The 21,674-nt window shown below is 35.6% G+C and overlaps 2 protein-coding genes across 2 annotated transcripts in view; both read left to right on the top strand.

Annotated features, from left to right (window-relative positions):
* Window positions 1-385: 385 nt before the first annotated feature.
* Window positions 386-4,484, top strand: LOC132306098 (formin-like protein 5). Its single transcript, XM_059803330.1, has 6 exons — window positions 386-611; window positions 1,319-3,311; window positions 3,412-3,577; window positions 3,668-3,832; window positions 3,928-4,080; window positions 4,193-4,484. Exons 1-6 carry the CDS (start codon window positions 551-553, stop codon window positions 4,391-4,393), a joined length of 2,739 nt encoding a protein of 912 aa, XP_059659313.1. The 5' UTR covers window positions 386-550; the 3' UTR covers window positions 4,394-4,484.
* Window positions 4,485-15,911: 11,427 nt separating this feature from the next.
* Window positions 15,912-21,674, top strand: part of LOC132306081 (protein MOR1-like) — a 30,622-nt gene continuing 24,859 nt past the window's right edge. Inside the window, exons 1-10 of the mRNA XM_059803297.1 lie at window positions 15,912-16,022; window positions 16,134-16,302; window positions 16,451-16,556; window positions 16,692-16,815; window positions 20,165-20,244; window positions 20,338-20,515; window positions 20,606-20,670; window positions 21,037-21,119; window positions 21,316-21,401; window positions 21,501-21,614. Of these exons, the coding sequence (XP_059659280.1) occupies window positions 16,140-16,302; window positions 16,451-16,556; window positions 16,692-16,815; window positions 20,165-20,244; window positions 20,338-20,515; window positions 20,606-20,670; window positions 21,037-21,119; window positions 21,316-21,401; window positions 21,501-21,614 (999 nt within the window). The 5' untranslated portion in view covers window positions 15,912-16,022; window positions 16,134-16,139. The remainder of the gene's footprint in view (window positions 16,023-16,133; window positions 16,303-16,450; window positions 16,557-16,691; window positions 16,816-20,164; window positions 20,245-20,337; window positions 20,516-20,605; window positions 20,671-21,036; window positions 21,120-21,315; window positions 21,402-21,500; window positions 21,615-21,674) is intronic.

The following is a 21,674-nucleotide window of genomic DNA, read 5'->3' as shown; positions in this document are numbered from 1 at the left end:
ACAATCTTGACAGGGAAAGAATCTGCTGGAGACTAACCGAAGGTCTGATGTATCGGATAATCAAGGGAAAGTCAAAGGCGTGGCAGTGCGCAGTTCATGCAGCGTGGCAGAAAACTTCATCACAACAATGGAGATCCGGAAGAAGGTCATGACTTTCAGAGACTTGATTGACCTGACTCCTTGTATGGGCTCTGCTTCCATAAATGAAGTAATCGTCCATCTGTATTTCTTAGAACACCGTGTGAAGTAGCAGAAAGAGAAATGCCAATCTTTTACCTTTCCTGTCCCTTTTACTTTCTTGCAGCTGGTGATAGGTACGGTGAATGATCTCCACAAGAAGTATCCTGACACCATATCCAGCAATTTGGTGTTAGATATGGAAGGAACATCTACACATCAGGTTTATAAATATCAAATCAGTACGTACACAAATAATTAACATTGTTAGTGTGTAAGCTAATTGTCCTGACATGTTCAAACACAGGCACTATCCTCCTTTTGCACTGCTTTGAAATCAATTGGAGATGTGTGGACGAATAACAATGAGTGGATGGCCAAATGCAATTATGATTCATATGATAAGATGTCAAACAATGATTTGGACCAACTAGGTATGTTTTCTTTCTTACTCCAAAATGCAGTTGACAATTTTTTTCTAACTTGAGATGATATCAGGGCCGGCTCGATCATTAGGCGACTTAGGCCGTCGCCTTAGGCCCCGGCCAATAGGAATACCTCAAAAAAAAATTATTTTTTTATATTATATCCTTCCTAAAGTTTTTATTTCCTTCCTATCATAGACTCTAGCCAAATAGGAAGGTCTAAAAATTTTTATTTCCTTATATTATAACTTTCAAAAAAAATTTATGTGTTTATATTATAACCTTCTTAAAAATTTTATTTCCTTCTTGCCCAATAAAAATGTCCCAATTTTTTTTATTATTTGTATCTATTATTAGACACTGACCAATAGAGATTTAATAAGGGCCAAAAGATTTTTATCTTTATCTTACCTCTTTTTTTTTTCTCTCTCTCTCAGCTTCTCATTCATGTTTTTTTTTTCTCTGGAATTTGTAAAATTTTCCATATCCCTCTTTTAACTTTTATCTTCATTGTGTTTTTTTTTTCCCTTCTTATTTCTTACATATTTTTCCTCCTTTTTCATTAAGTATAAGTTGTATAACTTTAAGATGAATTATATGATAAGAAAGATTAATTGGATTAACTATATTAGATATTAAAAAGCTACTTTTATATTTTTCGCGGCTCCTGGATGATATTGAGTTGATAATATTCTTTCATGTTGAAATTCAACTAGCATCGGCAATACTTGATGAGATAATTAAGGTGGCAAGAGAAAGGCTGTTTGACATGATGGATGAAGATGAACAGATGAAAGATTGCAATCCCGAAGCCAGTGGATCCGAAAGCCCTTTATCAGAATCCTATTCAGACTACAAAACCCCCTTATGTTGTTCTCCAGACACCCCAACTTCAGTCCTTCCAATGATGATAAATTCTTCTGCTAAAGTTGGAGACTCCGGAAAGATTTCTTCTTATTCCTCATCTCTTTTGCCTCTCAGAGTTCAAGCTGTTGGAAAGTTGAATCCCATTGATGTAAAGCGCCTCTCGTTCCACATGTTCCCCCATATAGATTACAACACCCTGAAGCAGATGAACAAGACATACGAGGAATTGAAGTTGGAAAAAGAAGCAAAGAATGATTCTGAAGTGACAGCTGCAGGTACTTTTGAGGTCAGCAAGGATTGCAAAATGACACAGGATATACCAAAGAATTCAATGACTAATTTTGACGAAATAACTAGCAACGAAGAAAGAAATTGGATTGGCAACTCAAATAATACAGCAGCTCCCGTGAGCTTAGCAAGTGGAGCCACGGATGTGTTGTTACCAGTGCCATCACACCCCAAGTTCCAGCCAAAAGCAGTAGCAGCGGAGATGCCACTGCCACGAACATCACCACCCATGTTGCACAAAAGAGTAGCATCAGCACCACCACTTATGATACGAAATGCAGTAGCATTACTGTCATCGCCACCACCTCTGCTACTCGCGTTGTCACCAAATACAGCAGTATCACCACCATCACACCCCAAGTTGCAACCAAATGCAGTAGCAGCGGAGGTGCCACTGCCACGAACATCACCACCCATGTTGCTCAATAGGGTAGCATCAGCACCACCACTTATGATACCAAATGCAGTAGTATTACCGTCACGGCCACCACCTCCGCCACTCGCGTTGTCACCAAGTGCAGTAGTATCACCACCATCACAAACCAAGTTGCAACCAAATGCAGTAGCAGCGGAGGTGCCACTGCCACGAACATCACCACCCGTGTTGCTCAAAAAAGTAGCATCAGCACCATCACTTATGCTACCAAATGCAGTAGCATTACCGTCACTGTCACTGCCACTACCTCCGCCACTCGCGTTGTCACCAAATGCAGCAATATCACCACCATCACCACCACCACTATCAATGCTGGCACTCACTGTACCATCTTTGCCCCCCGCGCCCTCATCACCACCCAAATTGCCAAATGCAGCATCAGGATCAGCATCCCTATCACCACCGCCCCTCATGGCATCAGCAAATACAACAATGCTGCCTTCGCTGCCACCACCACATCTAACACTAGGAAACTCAACTATGCCATCGTCATCACTGCTCCCACAGCCCATGACATCAAGAAATATAGCATCCCCACTACCGCCACCTCCACCGCCCATGACGTCAGGAAATATAGCAACCCCACTACCGCCTCCACCACCACCGCAGCCCGTGACATCAGGAAATATAGCAACCACACTACCGCCTCCACCACCTCCGCCGCCCATGACATCAGGAAATATAGCAACCCCACTACTGCCTCCACCACCTCCACCGCCCATGACATCGGGAAATATAGCAACCCCACTACCGCCTCCACCGCCGCCGCAACCTATGACATCAGCAAACATAGCAACCCCACTACCACCGCCACCGCCACCACCAATCCCTTCAAATGGAACAGTGCCATCACCACCACCACCTATGCCATTGACAAAGGGGGGGGCTCCCCCGCCACCTCCTGCTCTTGGTGGTGCTAAATCCCTACGTCCAAAGAAAGCAGCTACTAAATTGAAGAGATCATCCCAGATGGGTAATTTGTATCGACTTCTCAAGGGGAAGGTGGAAGGATCTAGTCTAAATGGTAAATCAGACCAAGGTGGGAGAAAGAGTAAAATTGGGTCCTCACCTAGTGGAAAACAGGGAATGGCTGATGCCCTAGCAGAGATGACAAAGAGGTGTGCCTTTCACAAAACCTCAAACCGGAAAAATTTACCTGTTGGGTATATTTCCCTAAGAATGTTTTCCTTTTTTATATGTTTCCTTTTTGTATCTCAGATCCAAACATTTTCAACAAATTGAAGAGGATGTAAAAAATCATGCAAAATCAATCATGGAGGTGAAAACTGCCATTAGCTCTTTCCAAACGACAGACATGGCTGAGCTCCTTAAGTTCCATAAACACATGGAATCCCATCTTGAGAAACTAACTGATGAATCTCAGGTCCAACAATATTAGTTTGTTCATTTTCTACTAGTACCATCATCTTTAGTGACCATTCTTTGACTTCATACACATTTCTTCAATGGGCAGGTGCTGGCAAGGTTTGAAGGTTTTCCGGGAAAGAAGTTGGAAGCACTAAGGATGGCAGCTGCACTATACTCCAAGTTAGATGTGATGGTCAATAATCTACAGAACTGGAAGGTGGAGTCTCCCTTGGGCCAACTCCTTGACAAGCTTGAGCCTTACTTCAATAAGGTGAACTTTGGGTTCCCATGCAATCAAAAACTTCATCATAATGCTATCTAAGAATATAAACATTTTCATCACTAACAAAGAACAATTGCACATAGATCAAAGGAGAACTGGATGCTCTGGAAAGAACTAAGGATGAAGAATCTAAGAAATTCCAAAGTCACAAGATCATTTTCGACTTCAGTATCCTTATAAAGATCAAAGAATTGATGGTGGATGTTTCTTCAAGCTGCATGGAGTTGGCACTTAAGGTAATTTGATTTAGAATATGTTGTTGATGTCGCATTTGAGTTCAACAGTTCATTAATATCTTGGCAAACTAGCTAACCTGCATGGTGGAAATATTCTTGGCTTTTGATTCAGGAGAGAAGAGATGCGAAGGCAAAAGAAAATTCTGAAAAAGGATCTAAAGCTGAGGAGCGAAAAAGGGGGTCTATTAAAATGCTTTGGAAGGCTTTTCAGTTTGCATTCCGGGTCTATACATTTGCTGGTGGACATGATGATCGTGCTGACAAGCTGACGAGAGAACTGGCTCAAGAAATAGAAATTGATCCTCATCACTAGTAAAACATATTTTTTAAAAATTTTGGGAAAGAGAATATATATATATATATATATATATATATATATATATATATATATAAAATATAGAAAATCCATATATTTAAGAGATTTGAGACATTTAATCACATTGAAGCATGACTTGTCCATGTCGGGCATTGAAGATGCTTCTTTCGAGTCATTATTTTTCATATACTAGGACATAATATTGTTAAAATAGCACCATTGCTGAGACTGCTGGGAACATAAGCTAAACTCTAGCTTACTACTCCGCTTCAGAAACATGCCTTAATGTTTTATACAAGTGATTGATTTGTAGTTTCTCCATATTTTGTATTCTCATTACTGAAAATGTTACCTATTCAGACTTCTGTGTAGAATTTTATATTTCTCTTACTTCATTAGACGTTTTTAATTAAATATATTATACTTCAGTATCTTATTTCTTTCTCATTATCGCTGGACTTGTAAAATGAAAATCTTTTTGTCAATGCTCTTTTATTCTAACTGCTTTTTGCAGTTTTGCCCCTAGTTTTTCTTTTTGCTTTTTCCTAATAAACCTCCAAAAGAAGAATAAACAACGAAGGATCAATCTCTTAGAAACAACATCGAATACTTAAATTGAACTCAACAAAACTTTTCTCCAACTACTGGGAGTTGGCTACATGAGTATATTTTGCCACTACTCTATCTAGAGCAATAATTTCATAGTGAAATGACCTATATGCCCCTTTATAGAGCTTATCTTGTCACCAATTTCATGTTTCTTCATGAATCAAATGGAAACAAATGTTTTGAGTCATTTATTTTGCTGATGGTATGCCTACTCTTTTCATAATCACTACCTGTTACTTCAATTGAAGCAGAAGTTTCTTACCATTTTATCCGATGAGAATCCTAATAGCATCATGAATCCTATCCTTTCGTATGAATAGATCATAATTGTTATGACTTACCGAATGTTTTTACTCTCTTATTATCCAACTTGATGTTTACTAGTTTCCATTCATTAATATCAGTCTGCATTGAGACCTTAAGCAGAAAGCCAGAAACCTTCCATCATTTTTCAACTTTCATGCAATCAAAGTAATCTCAAACGTGTTATGTCTTTACGGAATAAAAAGGGCATTACCCAGTTCTGGTCCCGTCATGGCGGGGTCCTTGAGATAGACCTAACCTTTGGTACTTCTCAAAGTGACTGCTCTGAGACTTGAACTCGTGCCTCACTCGCCACTCTTAAATAGATTTACATTGAACTAGATGCACTATTAGCGACCTAATAACTTTTAAATGCCATAAGGTACTCACCCTTTTCTTTTTAGAATATTCTTTCAAGTATTCAAGTTTCGTTGTACTTATAGCTTTGCCAGTGCAGTTCTTCCAAGAGTAATCACCCACCATGAATTCAGATGAAACCCACCTTAAGCTACGTGGCCCATCTGAACTGTCTCAGTGAGGGATTGCTCTTAAAAGAACTAAATGCGCACTATAATTATAGAGAAACATGGCACAAACTTATCATGCAAAGGAATGTATAAATACATTTAAAAGCAAGGACAACAATTATTGTGAGCAAATGAGAGCAAAAACGAATGCAAGCAACACTGAGTTCAATCAATTAAAAATAGTAGATCCGTTTCTTATGGACATAATAACAAACATGTAGTGTGCATCTGATGAACTCACCCAAAAAGCCTCACTAAAGCACAGTGAGAGAGTCTCTTTGATCCTGCAAAACCGAATGAATCAAGCTAGCACCTTTAGTCATTTAATTTTGAAAATGTGGGATGTGCCTTGTAGCCAGGGGCGAGCCTCACGGTGTGGTGTGGTTGTGAGTGTCAAGAGTTAGGGTCATCCATCCCCCTTCCCACTCTAAAACATCATATATATATATATATATACATTTTAGCGAGCATAATGACTCTATACCATATAATTTATGAATCCAAAAGCCCACATTCGTTGAGGCCCATCTAAAAGTAGAGGCTTAACCATTTCTAGGAAATGTACGAATTTACACATTATTTTTATTTTCTTTGGCAAACTATGGAAGGGGGACTCAAATATGAACACACTTGTTCGAAAATTTGGATATTCTACCAACAGGTCATTGGATATACACATTATAAATATTCAAATTTTGTCAATTCAACTTTAGATGCTGTCAAATAGCATATACGAATTTCCAATGGAGTGGTTATAGAGTAGGAATTTTGACTCTGGATTCTCTCAATCTAATAAATTATTAGATAGTTGGGAATCAAGCAATCAGTCAATTATTAATTGTCTTACAATCAAATTTGTCAATTTTATTTATTTTTTATGCATAATAATTGTAATTAATTGTGATCATACAATTTCAAAATAGTTTGTAATTGGCTTAGACGAAGTTATTATTATTATTTTTTTTCGAGACCACATGATTTGTAAGGAAGTTTGTGTCTTTGTGAGAGGTTGGATGGGCTCAATTTGTATCCTATAATAACAAAAGGCTAGTGATAGATGGGCGGATGATTTTGGCAGATTAGTTTGGCAGAATACACATGGTAGTTTAGGTAAACAACTTTAACAATTAAAAAAAAGGAAAGAAAATAAAAGGTAAAACAATAATAGCAGTCTGTCAAGTTCTAGGCTAAGTTATTCTCTTCCGATAGTTATCAGATCTCTCCCTCTTGGTTTCGTTTCTTCAAACAATATTTCTTACCATCTTAACTTGAAAAGAGAAAGAACTTTTAATTACCGGGAAAAAAAAAAAAAAATAGAGAAAGAACTTTTGATTTTTAAAGTATGGTTGCAACTCCATATCATATATCGTATTCATATATATTGTATTGTATGTGTAATTATTTTTTTGGAAGGTAAATATGTGTATTTATTTGTTTGATTATATTGTTCTTCACAGTCTATAAAAAAATTTCAAAGAGATATTAGAGAGAGAAATAGAATGAGAAAAATAAAGAAAGGAGAGAGAACAGATGAGCGAAAAAGAGATAGAAGTGACCTAACTGAACAGGCACGTAGTTTCTACCAAAGTAGTCGGACAAATACTTCATTGAAATATCATTTTCCATAACGAAATGGTTTACTCAATTAACAGACAATAGCAAGAATTTACCATTCACAATTGCAAACAAAAATATTAAATCTATACAATTAACAGTTCGAAAACCCATAAAAAATTTGTTACATATCAAACTTCATCTTTTATTTCTTTTTTGACTTTAGTTTTTTTAGGCTGAGAATTTAATCATTTAATTTACACGACACTATAACTAAACCGCCGTCACTCTTTTTTTTTTTTTTTTTTTTGACAGAAATTTTTTTAGTATATGTTTCTTTTTTCAATTTTTTAATTAACTATGACAACTGGGAGATTGTCCCACTCTAATTGTAGGACCATTTAGATCCCCATTTTCCTCTCTCTCTAGCGCGCCAAAAAGAAGACCTAACCGCTTGAAAGGTGATGGTTTTGTCCCCTCAGAAAGTGGAGTTCATGGTAGAAAACCGTCTCTCACTACCCCTTATATTTATATATATATATATATATATATATATACATACTTACCCATATATATATATATATGTATGTATGTATGTATATCTATACATATTATATGTGTATAAATATAACCACACTCACTCACAAGCTATATGTAGCTTTCACCTATACCTTAATCTCAAATTCAAAGCTAAGGAACATCAGAATAGGATCAACATGGGCTAACCAGCTCTCTTTCTCCTCTCTCTCACATGAGCATTCAACATGTTTGACTTCCTGTTTGGATGGAGAAAAGCTTCCAAATGGTAATTGAACCAAAACCATGTATTTTATTTTACATACAAAACATGAATTTAATATATATTTGGTTATATTTTTGCTTGTGTAATATGGAAAAATGCTTCCAAATGATAATTGAAGCAAAACCATGCATTTTATTTTGCATAAAAATCATGAATTTATATATATTTGGTCACATTTTTGCTTGTGTACTATTGAAAAAGGCTTCCAAACGGTAACTGAAGCAAGACCATGCATTTATTTTACATACAAAACATGAATTTTAGAAAAAATTTGGTTACATTTTTACTTGTGTACTATGGAGAAAAACTTCCACATGGTAATTGAAGCAAAATTATGCATTTATTTTTCATACAGAACATGAATTTAGTATCTATTTGGTTACATTTTTACACGTGTTCTCTGCAGCAAGAAAGTGCTAAAGCATGTTCAGAGCCGTCTGAAGCTCCTTAAAAACAAGAGATCTTCTATCGTGAGGCGTTTACGCGACAACATTTCTGAGCTCCTCGAGAATGACCAGTATGAGAGTGCTTTTGCTCAGGTACATACAGTTAATTTTTAAAAGTTGCTGCTATAATCCCTTTAAAAAAATCCCATTGCAGTTTCATGCTTTGTACAGTTATTTGTCTGCTACTTCATAATGATTGTCATGTCAGGCCTGAATTCAACTAGTAATTTTGACACGCACAGCTGGCCCAGGGTCTTAAGGGCAAGCCGTAAACTTGGACATCCTGAGTTTGATTCTCACTAGGCACAAAAATACATGGTTTTAAATGATATGGATGGTTGCATAAGAGAGGTCAGCTTCCAAAGGGCCGGTGGTTGGAAGGGTTCCATGTTAAAAAAAAAACTCCCAAATTTTAGTCTGATATGTAGGTTTTGCAGGACATTACATGCAGAGAAACCTAAACTGATTTCATGTTCTTGGTCTTGTTTTTAGCTAATTTACTAATTCAGGCACATTTTTGTACTTTTATTAGGTTCTATTCTATTTTAATTGCATGTGCATTACATAGATGTGTTGTTGGGTATTTTTGGGCAGAGTTTAATTAACAGTTAAGAATACCTGAAGACAAAAAGATGGCTGAAAATTGAAGTACCCATAGTTTAATTCATGTTCTCTTTAGTTACCGAGAAAACAGGGAAAGGAGAAAGCTAAAACTGGAATTTTGCAACAAAAAACTGTCAAATTAGTTCTTGCATTTGTTCTAGTTCTCTCTCTCTTCCCATATACTTCTTTTTTTTCTTTTCTTTTTTTCAATATATATATATATATATATATATATATATATATTGGGTATTAAGTAGCTGTTATTGGTTTAACTTTTAAGCTTTGACTATTATACTGTACCTAAACAAGATGACCTAAAAAAGCTAAGCTTCTGAACAAATGCAAGTGTACATAGACACAAGGAATCAGATATGATATAATAATAATTGTTTCCTTTCTATTTTGGCAGACATGATACGTTCCTCTGTAGATTTGAAAGCTTCAAATCACAGAAACATATATTGCAATTTGGCAGTGGTAATACTTAATTTCAATGTACTGAAATTGATATGAAAGAGAGAATTAGATTAATGGTTTTCGATATAGAATGAATTAAATTTCACTGGATGCACGTCTTTTTTTATCCTTATGCTCATGTTGTGAATGAGCACAAGTGTCACACAGAAAAATTGTAATGTTATTCCACTTAGTGTTGATAGACTGGTTGTTGCTTGTAAACGCATTTATCAAGAGTGTATAATATCGATCGCATGTAATTTTACCCTAGCTAGTGACTGGCGTCACCATAAGGCTTGAATATGCCTAGTCATTTCTACTATAATTTCAGAAATTACTATGCAATGTGCAAAAAATTAATTATGTCTATTATTCAGGTTGAACAGCTCTTTAGGGACCAAAGCATAGCAGCTTCATATGATCTGTTAGACCACTTCTGTGAATTCATCAGCATCCGCCTTCCCTATATCCGCAGACACAAGTATGACTCCATTCATATAATTCTCCAAAAGTTAAAGTCAGTTATGATCTTAACATGTAATTGGATCATCAGATGCATACCTCAATGCCTGCTTTTAATCTTTAATCCCCTCTTTTTCTAGAGAACCGTGCTTTGCGATGACCTAGTTTTGCTCATATCCAACACATTTTTTACTAGTATATGGTATCATTATATCCCGAACTTCCACTACTGCAAGAGTAATTTACAAGCTCAAGTCTATCTTCCCCTGACACTCGAATCATTTCACTTAAACTTGGGCCGGTTCTCCCTTTTCTAGTTAAACATTTAAACAAAAAATGCACACATTATTCAACCGGATCATTAGTTTTTTCGTGCACTTGCAGGTTTTCACTATGATGATATATATTGTCATTTTTCTTTCAGGGACTGTCCAAATGATATTAATGAAGCCGTTTCAAGTCTGATATTTGCTGCTGCAAGGTTTGGGGATCTGCCTGAACTACAAACACTTTGGAAGCTATTTGAAGATCGTTATGGCCAAAAATATGCAAAGGCTGCTGTTGAATTATCCCCCGGAAACCTTGTGAATAGTCAGGTTTTCAGCTCCGAGACTTTCTTAAAAATTATCCCAAGCAGTTTTTGTTTTCTATGATTTTTAATCTGTCTTCATAGTTCATACTGAGGAACATTTTGTTCTTGTTTCAGATAAGAGATAAACTCTGCATAAAATCAGTTCCGGATGAGATTAAACTAAGATTGATAGGTGAAATAGTTCGGGATTACAACCTTCAGCTGGAGCAACCGGGGTGTAATAGCTGGTTCAAACCACAGTCCCAGCAGGTAAGTTTGTCACAAATACTATTCGTTATTTCAACCTTCGAATTCATAACATGTCTCTGATGTTTAATTTTTATGTCATTTAGTTTGAATGTTTGTACCTTGCAACTGCAGTTGTATGGAAAAAGTGATCATCAATGGGAAGGTCATACTCTCGAGGGGAATATATTAGTAAATTTTAGTGGTAATAGAGGAGCTCAGGCACAAGTTTCATACTGCAACGATAGCCCAGGTAATAGATCTCTCATCTTATGTCCTACTGTATATAATGTACAACCCCTCAACACTGGTCCAATACATAGAAGGGAAATTATAGCAGATAATCATGGTCTAGTTAAAAGTTTCTTGCAACCTGGACTGGTTTCCAACAAGTCATTAGGACGTAATGTTGTCGAAAATTGCAGCTCAAACAAGCTTTCTATGATCCCTTTGGTGGAGAAGGTGAAAACACGAAAAATGAAAACTCCTTTGAATTTCCGATCCAACTTCACAGTAAAAACTTATATTTTGATGAGGTGGAGGAGTTTCAGTCTAAAGCACTACTCGACTCTAACGGCAAGGACCAAAGAATATTTATTTTTAATTATGCCATCCTCCCACTAATCAACAGCAACAGGGTTCATAGTGCTAATCTATCATGTATGGGGAAATTCAGAAAGAGAATGAAGTCTGATGTGAAGAGTTTGAAGAGGAGATCTAATTGCAATGATACCAAAATGCACCATTCTTACATGTCACCTATAGCAAACATGAAGGACATTGAGTGTGAACTCTACTATGCTGAATCCCGTCCACCAGGACAAAAATTTATCAGTCATCAACTTCATCACCGGAATAAGTATAGAAGGAAGACACCAACTCAAGAAGACTGGCGTTCCCCATTCACATTCCATGAGAAGCAATCATCTCCCCGAGAAAGTAAATGTAAATATAGTCGGAGGGGATCTTGCTGCAGCTGCTGGTTTAGCTATGATATGGGCTCTGATTGCTGCTTGGAGCATCCGTGCTATTTTCGTACTAATGAAGTTATAGATGATTGGGAAAGTCCTTCTTGGATGCAGAGAGGAGGAAAGTATACTTCAGGAGGTTTTTTAGCTCCAAAACATGAACAAGAATGGATAACAGATTGGAACTTCCCACTTCGGAAGCCAACCAAAACAAGATATCAGAAAAGTTCTGCTGATTTCAGTACCATGGCAATTCAGAATGACAGTGCTAATAAGCAGAGCAAGAAATTGGGAGGAGAAGCAGAAAGACAGGATCATCTATCCAACTATGCATCTTCTCAAGGATCGTGCTCGAGTGTGTCTACTCCTGACATTAAGGTGGCAGCACAGGCACCTTATTTACTGGCCAAGGCATTGCCACATGAAAGGCATAACAACGCAGCTACTGACAGCATTACACGAACGCCCTTGTGTCAATTGCAGCATTTGAACAGCAGAACCACCTCATCTACCAGCCATGTGCATCCTAAGCTACCGGACTACGATGAACTGACAGCAAAGTTCATAGCTCTGAAGCAAGAGTACCTAAAAAGTAAGAGCTGCTTCAGCAAGAAATGAGAAACTAGCACTGGAACTGGGCTGCGTTGTTAACTTACTGTTGTATCATGGCACCAAGTATCTCTGATGTTAAATGTAGCCTGTCCACTTTGTGTGCTGCTGAAAATGAGGGGTGGCTTATCTCTATTCTTTATTTCCCATTTTATTTTCATTCATGGATCTTTCTTCCTGAGTTTACCTTTGCTGTTTATTATATTGCCATACTATTACAGGACAATTAATTTTTAATCATTTTGATTTGACCACAATCTCTCCCTTCATGAATCTAAGTACAACCAAACTAACTGCTTGTTTGGCCCTGCAGTTCAGAAAATTTTACTTATATATAATGTAAAAAGTTTCCATTAGTTGTAAAAAATGTTAACAGGGATTTTGGTGTAAAAAAAAAAAAAACTCAAATTTGGTCTGTCCAACCATCAATTTAGATTTGGTCATGAGTTTCTAAATAAGTTTAGTAAGGAAATTTTGGGCCACACATAGCCTTGTGAGTGTTTAGGAATGTTTATGAGTCTAAATAAGTTGAGTTAGAATATTTATGTGCGTCCAAGCATTAACATATATTTGATATTGTCATCAACCACATGCAGTCTCTCATCCTGTCCGTTGTGTCCACATAGGTTGGCCAATTATCGTGAAAATACTCGAGGTGGCCTTGACAGGGTTCGAGAATAAATTTTAAGTTTAAAAATATAAAATGACTAATGAATTTGACAAATATTAACCATATATGAGTTTGAATACTTAATTTAGACATCACTCAAACTCTGAAATAAGTCAATTGATTAAATCAATATCGATGATAAGAAACTTAGTTCAGTTGAATTAGAGGATGGTTAGCTCAACATGTACAGTGATCACTAGATGTAAACAAGATAGCTAACTAACAAAAATGTAACAATCATACTTGACAATAGAGGTATAGTCATAACTAGGGTGCCCGAAAAATCATTAGAATTGATAAACTGGACCACACAGAAACAGAATTGCATGATTTGATTCGTTTATATGATTAAGCAGTTTGGTTCCAGTTAATAAAAAAACTTATTCATTGCAGTTCGATTCTTATTGGGATCTAATATTACTGAATTGAACTGGTCGGAATAGTTAATGACATAATTTTTAAGTACAATATCACTTCTTCAATTTCGATTGATAAAAAAAAAGAAAAAAAGAAAAGAAAGTTATCATAATAAGAAAATAAAAGTCACAGTTTCAGAAAGACAATACTTGTCTACTCATCGATGAATAAGTCATTCATATTGATCACTCATGTGATCCAATCACAATGCACACATATAGTCTATGATTGCAAAACCAAGAAAGTGATAAGTAAAAAAATTAGAGGGGTTGACTGATTTTATTTATTTTTAAAATTATTATCCTTATTTATCATTATTCTAATTTTGTAATCTAAACTATGTGTACATTTGTGATTGGATCACGTGAACTTTCAATATGGACAACCTACTCACCACCTTTGAGTAGGCCATTGTCCAAATGAACCAAATAGAACATTTATGATATGTTTGGTTGGAGAAGAGAGGAGAGAAATAAGACATAACTATCTACAAATTTATAATTTACAATTTAAACCTTTTAAATTTTTTAAAATAAATACTTACCTTTTATAATTTTATATAAAAAGGTGTATTGGTATCACTCCATTCATCATTTTTACTCTTCATTCCATTCAACCAAACATAAAATGGGATAGACACTCTCCCTTCCTTGGGCATATCTCATCCATCTCTCCCCCTATTTATTCCATCAATTTTTCCATTCCTTCAACCAAATGAAGCATAACATGGTTTGAATTTTATTATTTATGAGACCGTTTGGTTTTGTTTAGGGGCGAATATATTTTATAATTGTAGACTATATATGTGTATTTGTAATTAAACCACAGTAATCAATAAATAACTTACTCGAGTAAGTATTTTTCTTTATAAAATTGTTCAAAATTTTGAAATCCCCTTTATTAGGATTTTAAAATGGTTAAAATTAAATTACTAAATGATTGATTTACAAAAAAATAAAAAATAAAATATTAGTCCCCCCAAAATTTGAAACAACGCTTATAATAGTTTAAATTAAAATAAGTAAAAAAAATTTACTTACCAAAAAAAATTACATTAAAAAGTAAAACTTCAAGTTAATATATCATTTCAATTTGAAATGTTTAAACCCTTATTTTTGAAAATTTACATCCATACGTTAAAAAAGATATAGAGTATAACCCATATTTTTCTACTTCCCCTGTTTTACTATTTTGTAACTTTATATATATATATATATATATACACATATATATTTTGTTTGTCCTTTTAGATATTTGTATTTTATATGCCCAAATTAAACATATTATGCATGGATTATAAAATACTTTTATTTATACATTATTTTTTTAGTTATTTATTTATAAATTAAACATATTATGCATGGATTATAAAAGTACCGGAGTATTTTTTATTTACACGTGATTTTATCTTATTATATTTGTTTAATATAAAAAAAATATAGAACCCCAAACACCTCAATTTTGAAACATTTGAAATTAGAATAGGAGGGGAAATAAAATCAGGTAATAAACAGAGCCAGATTATTCAAACCATATACAGCGTCACATCGAGCGACGTGCAGGCAAGGGGTATTTTAGTAACTATGGTAACCATAGTAATTTTCAAAATCAAAGTATATTGACAGTAATACCCCTATACGTGCCACGTGTTTGTTACACACAGCCCAAATACACATTTTTTTGGTAAAACAGACTAGTAGATAAACAGTCCACAAAATAGCCGTTTTAATCATCCCACCACTAAACCTGCCGGCAAAGTAACGATTAAGAGAAAAATACACATGTTTCAGCAACGGTTCTATAGTAAGTCTTTCTAGAGATCTTCCTACACCCGTTAGATCATAGCATTTTGATATCGGACCCTAAATTCCGTTCGATCGAAAAGACTAACAACTGTTTCTATAGTTTACTATCGTGCAATTGGTTGTGTCAGATTACTCCACTCTAACATTAACCACATTTTTTTAAGAATAAAACTTGCATTTATTTACAAGCGCACTGACCTGCGCTCTTCGGCACTTCTCTCATTTGGGCCCCTCTCAGACCCTACAAATTACATCGCTCAACCAAAATAGATCCAACAAACCCACCCACGCGCCATAAACGCACGCGCAGATGACACGTCAATCAGTGGGACCCACATAGTATAACCATTGGATCGTGCCCTGACGCTTTTAAATCGAGAGTGGCTTTCGTAATCATCAAAAGCGTACAACTCAAAATACCCCGACCCTCACTCTCTCTCTCTCCTCTGTTTTGAAGAGGAAAGATAAAGATATTGTACGCACTCTCTCTCTCTACCCTCATTTTGTCATTTGTTCTCTCTTTCTCTCTCCGTTCCTCCATCTCGCCGGCACTCGGCAGAGAAAAGCGAATAAAAACTGTAAAAGAGGACGCTCTCTCTCTACATTTTCTCTATCTATATGTAAGAGTAAGTTATAGAGATCGATAGATATATAGATATAGATTTTTTTTTTATTTTATATATATATAGGGTGCAATGTCGACGGAAGATGAGAAGTTGTTGAAGGAGGCGAAGAAACTGCCATGGGAGGATCGATTGACGCACAAGAACTGGAAGGTGAGGAATGATGCGAACATTGACCTCGCCGCCGTCTGCGATTCCATCACGGATCCGAAAGATCATCGCATTCGCGAATTTGGTGAGTTAGGGTTTCGTTTCTGTGGCACGGATCTGATTTGGTAGTTTTTTGTGATATATGTTCGGTGGATCTGTGTTGAGTGTGTGTAATGTCTGGTGCTATGTTAGGGATTGTGCATGTTGATCTCTCTTTTTTGGTTGTTGATCAGGGCCGTATTTCAAGAAGGCTGTTTCGGATTCGAATGCTCCTGTGCAAGAGAAGGCTCTCGATGCGATAATTGCGTACTTGAGAGCTGCCGATGCTGATGCAGGAAGGTATTGCATCTTTTGGTATAGTGATTAATTTGTTTTTTTTTTTTTTTTTTTCTTCTTCCTGTTGCATGCTTTGGGGTCCACATTTTGTATATGTATATCATTTTGAATTTGGAATTTGATTACCTATTCCTATAGGTACGCGAAGGAAGTATGTGATGCAATTGTGGCTAAGTGCCTCACTGGTCGTCCAAAGACAGTGGAGAAGTCTCAGATGGTGTTTATGCTTTGGGTAGAGTTAGAGGCTGTTGACGCATTCCTGGTATGTCTGAGTTTCTCTCCTCTTTTGGTTTAAGTGGAGTGTAGCACTGCATTTCGTGATGACATTATGATTGCCTATCAACTAAATTTATAAAGGAGAAATTGACTTATTATAGTACCTGTAGACAAAATTGTATCAGCTTCATCGTTTCTACCTGTGTTGGATTCTTCTAATGTCATACCAACTAGATTATTTAGCGGAATATTGACTTCTTCTAGAACATGTAGAAAAATTGTATCAGCTTCATCAGTTCTAGCTGTGTTGGGTCATTCTAGCTTTATTTAGTATCAGACTCAGAGTTTCTTACTACTCATATACAACATCAGTGAATTGTTATTAAATCACTTGAAGCAATACAAACTTCATTATTACTTTATTGTTTTTCCCCATTCAGTTTTAATATTAGAACCTGTAGCTTGTTTACTTGGCTGAAATTAAATTCTGCTTTGGGCCTTTTTTAGAATCTCAGGAAATTTATAATGCTCTTTAGGTGGTGCCACATGATTCAGCTTTAACAGGGAAGATGTGAGAAATATGCTTTTTTTAGTGTCATTTTTTTATTTTTATTTTTATTTCTCCAAGATTTATGCATTCAACGATATGATTGATACTTCTTAAACAATATACAAAGTTGGTAGACTATTTTTCTTAATTCCTTTATTGTGGGTTTTCGAATTGCATATCTAACTTTCCTCTCTATTAAAAGGGAAATGCTGAAAGCAGACATTATTTCTCAAGTAGTTATGAACTACATAGATCAGGTTCTAAAACTTAATGGGTTTTAATATCAGAAAATAATTTAGCTTAGTAGCACTTCCTTACCTTTTAAAGTAGAAGGTCGAGGGTTCAAGTACCCAAAGGGGCATGCGGGTGTGTGAGTTTCTTGTATGGATAGATTTTTTCTTTAATTTTCTTTATTTTATAGAAATTCATGTAGAAGCGAATGGTAAAGTTTGTGGTTGAGATGTACAAATGGCTGCTCTTGATGAGAGAGAGATTGTGAGGATAAATGCTATTGATGTCTGGTTCGATGATTGAATGCCTATAAAGTTTTATATGGCTGGTCTTGTTTGTGGTGTGAAACGTTGAGTAGGAGGCAACATGTTTATCGAATGATCATTATAGAAATGAAGATAATTGAATTTGATGTTGTGAAATAATTATAAATAGGATAAATGATTGCATGTATTATTCTGTATCTAGAGATGCATCAATTGATGATAGAATGTGGGGCAATCATATGGATTTGTTTGGCAGAGTGCAACAAAGATTAATGTCAAATGTCAGATTAATCTTTGCTTAATAAAAGTTTCTTATCCTTTTCCCTGACCCTGGCTAGAGTTTGTTGATGGAGTGACGTTTGAGATGACAATTGAGTGTCTGGAATGTTTTTGACTATTTGTCATTATCTCGGAACAAGATTCTACATTTAGGATTTTTGCGGATTTAAAATGTAAATTTATCAGAGCTTCTACTTGCGATGAACGTTAGGACTATGAAATTGAATCTCATGAAATTGTTCTGCAGATGGCTTCATTATGTCATGGGGAATAAAGGAGATGGCTACCGTGTGAAATTTGTAATGTTGTTTGGAATGTAAGTCTTTGATCTAGGAAAGTGATTGGCTCTAGCTTTTTCAAGGCTTTTCTTTCCCATAAGCTGGTCTTCATAAATTGGACAAAAGCATTAGATAAAATCTTCAGTGTTGACCATTTAGTTCCATTGAAGAGGTAGAATTTATGCAACCCTTAATTGGGACTTATGGTTTGTATCTTCTTCCATGCTCCATTCCAAATGAATTTGGAATTCTATGCTGCCTTCAGTGGTAAAATATTGAGAATCTTTTCCTACGTATTGTGCAATTGAATTATTATTATTATTTTTTCTGTGTTGTGTATAAGTGGGAATAAGATTTTCAAGAGCAACATCAAGATGGCCCACTAGAGGTTTTTGCTTAAATAGTTAATATAGATTATGATAATTTTCTTATAGTCTTTCACCTCTTGCCACTAGAATTTCTTCTCTCCTACCTTTTCCTCTTTCTTATTATTCTCCCCCTCCCTCTTTAGGCCTCAACTATTCGATTGAATAATATATTTTAAATTCCTCAATAGTGTGAAATGATCCCGTGCTATCAAATGTGGCTCTAAAAGTTTCAAGGTGGAACTGAGGATTAGTGATTTAGCTACTTAAAACATAGTGAGTGTATCTTGAGGAATATTGTATTTAACCTTTTTCTGAGTACACAGCACTGCAGTTTGTTGTTTGTTTCCCTTAAAACCATGCCATACCATGTCAACGCTGCACTAATTTGATTGCGGGGTGGGATTATCAATTTTTGCGCTGTTTGCTGCACGTTCTAGATTTATTGCTGCTTTCACAAGTAAAGCTTTCTTTTATTAATAGGGTAACATGGTTGTATGGAAATTATATCTTATTTAAATGAAGCTTCAAGCGTGGGTTATATTGGCTAGTGTAGTGGTAGAAGCTCGGGCTGTCAAGTATGAGAATGAGCATTAGAATTCTGACAGCAGTTGGTGCGAATAATGCCAAATGTTAGGTCTCTATAAATTCTTCTCCTAGCACCACTTAAAGGACCACTTTAGGCAATGATTCTTATTTATATGAGCTTTAAGTATCTTTACTTGGTGGCCTGTACCTCTTAGTTCAGTTCCTGAACCTTTATCTATAGGTTTATATGGATCCATTATGTAAGGGCCTGTTTGGCAATCACTGCTGCTTTTTGCTTTTGCTTTGACCCGAAGCAGAAGCAATGTTTCTGCTTTAGAGTGTGTTTAACACTATTTTGAAGCTTGTTTGGTAACGTAAATTTGTTGCAAGATTTTGGAGGCAAAAATAAGAAAGCATAATTGGTAAAAAGTGTTGCAAGTTTGGAAAATTGAATGGCTAGCTAAAAATGTTGTTTTAGATATTTTTTTTGAATAGTGCTTTGCTACAGAGTAGAAGCAAACAAAAGCATCATTTTTATGCTTTTGATTTTGGCCTAAATTTTGGAAGCGCTTCGGTACTATTCAAATGACAACAAACGTTACCAAACATGCTTCGTGCCTTTGCTTTGCTACAGTACACAAAGCAAAAGCATTAGCCAAACGGGCCCTAAATTTATACCTGCATTTGCAGCCATCTAAAATTGGTTTAAGATTATAGAAAGGTGATTGAAGCCCAGAAGACACTGCTTATTCCTGCTTTGCTACAGTGGTCTTTTATATTTCATTTAAAAGTTTCTCTGCACATTTCAGTGTTAGAATACATTTCGTTTTGATGTCTCAGTTGTTGCGCTTGATTGGACTGTTTTCTTTGTTCCTTATGTGGATTGCTTTAATGGCAGGATGCTATGGAGAAAGCAATTAAAAACAAAGTTGCCAAAGCAGTTGTTCCTGCAATTGATGTCATGTTTCAAGCGTTAAGGTTTGCCCATAAGTATTAAGTGATGGAATTTTTTCATAACAGTTCTTTTTGGCTAATTTGAGGGATCCAATGTTTTTTGTTGCTTGTAATTAGTGAATTTGGGTCGAAGATTGTACCCCCTAAAAGAATCTTAAAGATGCTTCCTGAACTTTTTGATCACCAAGACCAAAATGTTCGTGCTTCATCTAAAGGACTTACACTTGAGCTTTGTCGTTGGATTGGGAAAGACCCAGTGAAATCAATATTGTTTGAGAAAATGCGTGATACAATGGTATGTTAATTATTTGTTTCTTTGTTTGGTGTCACTTCTATTTTTAGATTTTGAGAATAATTTTATTGTTTCATTTTTTTATGTTTTAAGAAAAAAGAGTTAGAGGCAGAGCTTATCAATGTCACTGGGACGGCTAGGCCATCTCGCAAAATAAGGTGAACCTTCCATCATGGTTTTTAGTTTAATACTATTTCTTTCCTTCCCTCCTTTTTTTTTTTTTCTTTTTTCATATTTTGTATGATTGCTTTTCTTACGTATTGTGGCTGAATATGTTTATTCCAATTTATTGTGGTTAAATAAATAAATTGGCCTGAAAAATGAAGATTGGAATAATTATGTTCAGCAACAATAGGTAAGAAAAGTGACCATACAAAATATGAAAGAAAATTAAAAACAAAGGAAAGAACATTTTTGGTGTACGTTCTTATTCTTATTGAGTATAAAACTAAAGGAAGAATATTGTTAGCACATAAGTGCTTATTTTCTTCGTAGGTTTATATATTTGTTGTTTATTTTATCAGATCTGAGCAAGATAAGGAACCGGAACAAGAAGCTCCGTCTGAAGTTGTGGCCTCTGGTCCTTCTGAGGAATCTGGCACAGATGGTACTTGATCAACCCTATGGATTTTTTCCCCCTATTTTTATTTTATTTTATTTTATTTTTATCAGAGAGGTTGAATGAGCTGTAGAATGAGCTTTGTGACTGCTTAAATCATGTTGCTGAATGCTTGGGCATATTAACTACTGCATCCTTTCATTGACATGTCGTACTTGGACATGATGGATATCTTGATTGTCAGTTCCTCAGGAAATTGATGAGTATGAGCTCGTTGATCCTGTTGATATATTGACTCCTTTGGAGAAGTCAGGCTTTTGGGACGGCGTGGTTAGTGATCTCTTGTTTGTCACTTGATCTCATATTAATGTTATGAAAGGAAATTTTGTTGTGGTTTTGCTTAGTCTTTAACATTTGAATATATTGTAGAAAGCTACCAAGTGGTCAGAGCGAAAGGAGGCTGTTGCAGAGCTTACCAGGCTTGCTTCAACTAAAAGGATAGCTCCTGGAGATTTCACAGAAATATGCCGAATACTTAAGAAGGTAAATTAATATTTTTTTTGGTTAGTTTAACCTTGTTGCATGACTCAGTAGCACTTTTAA

The sequence above is a fragment of the Cornus florida genome, unplaced genomic scaffold (assembly GCF_030987335.1).
Source record: "Cornus florida cultivar Cherokee Brave unplaced genomic scaffold, ASM3098733v1 CherokeeBrave_3.0.0_Hap2_Chr01, whole genome shotgun sequence".
Lineage (NCBI taxonomy): Eukaryota > Viridiplantae > Streptophyta > Magnoliopsida > Cornales > Cornaceae > Cornus > Cornus florida.
Note: the sequence above shows the minus strand (reverse complement) of the source record. Positions and strands in the feature narration are given on the sequence as shown.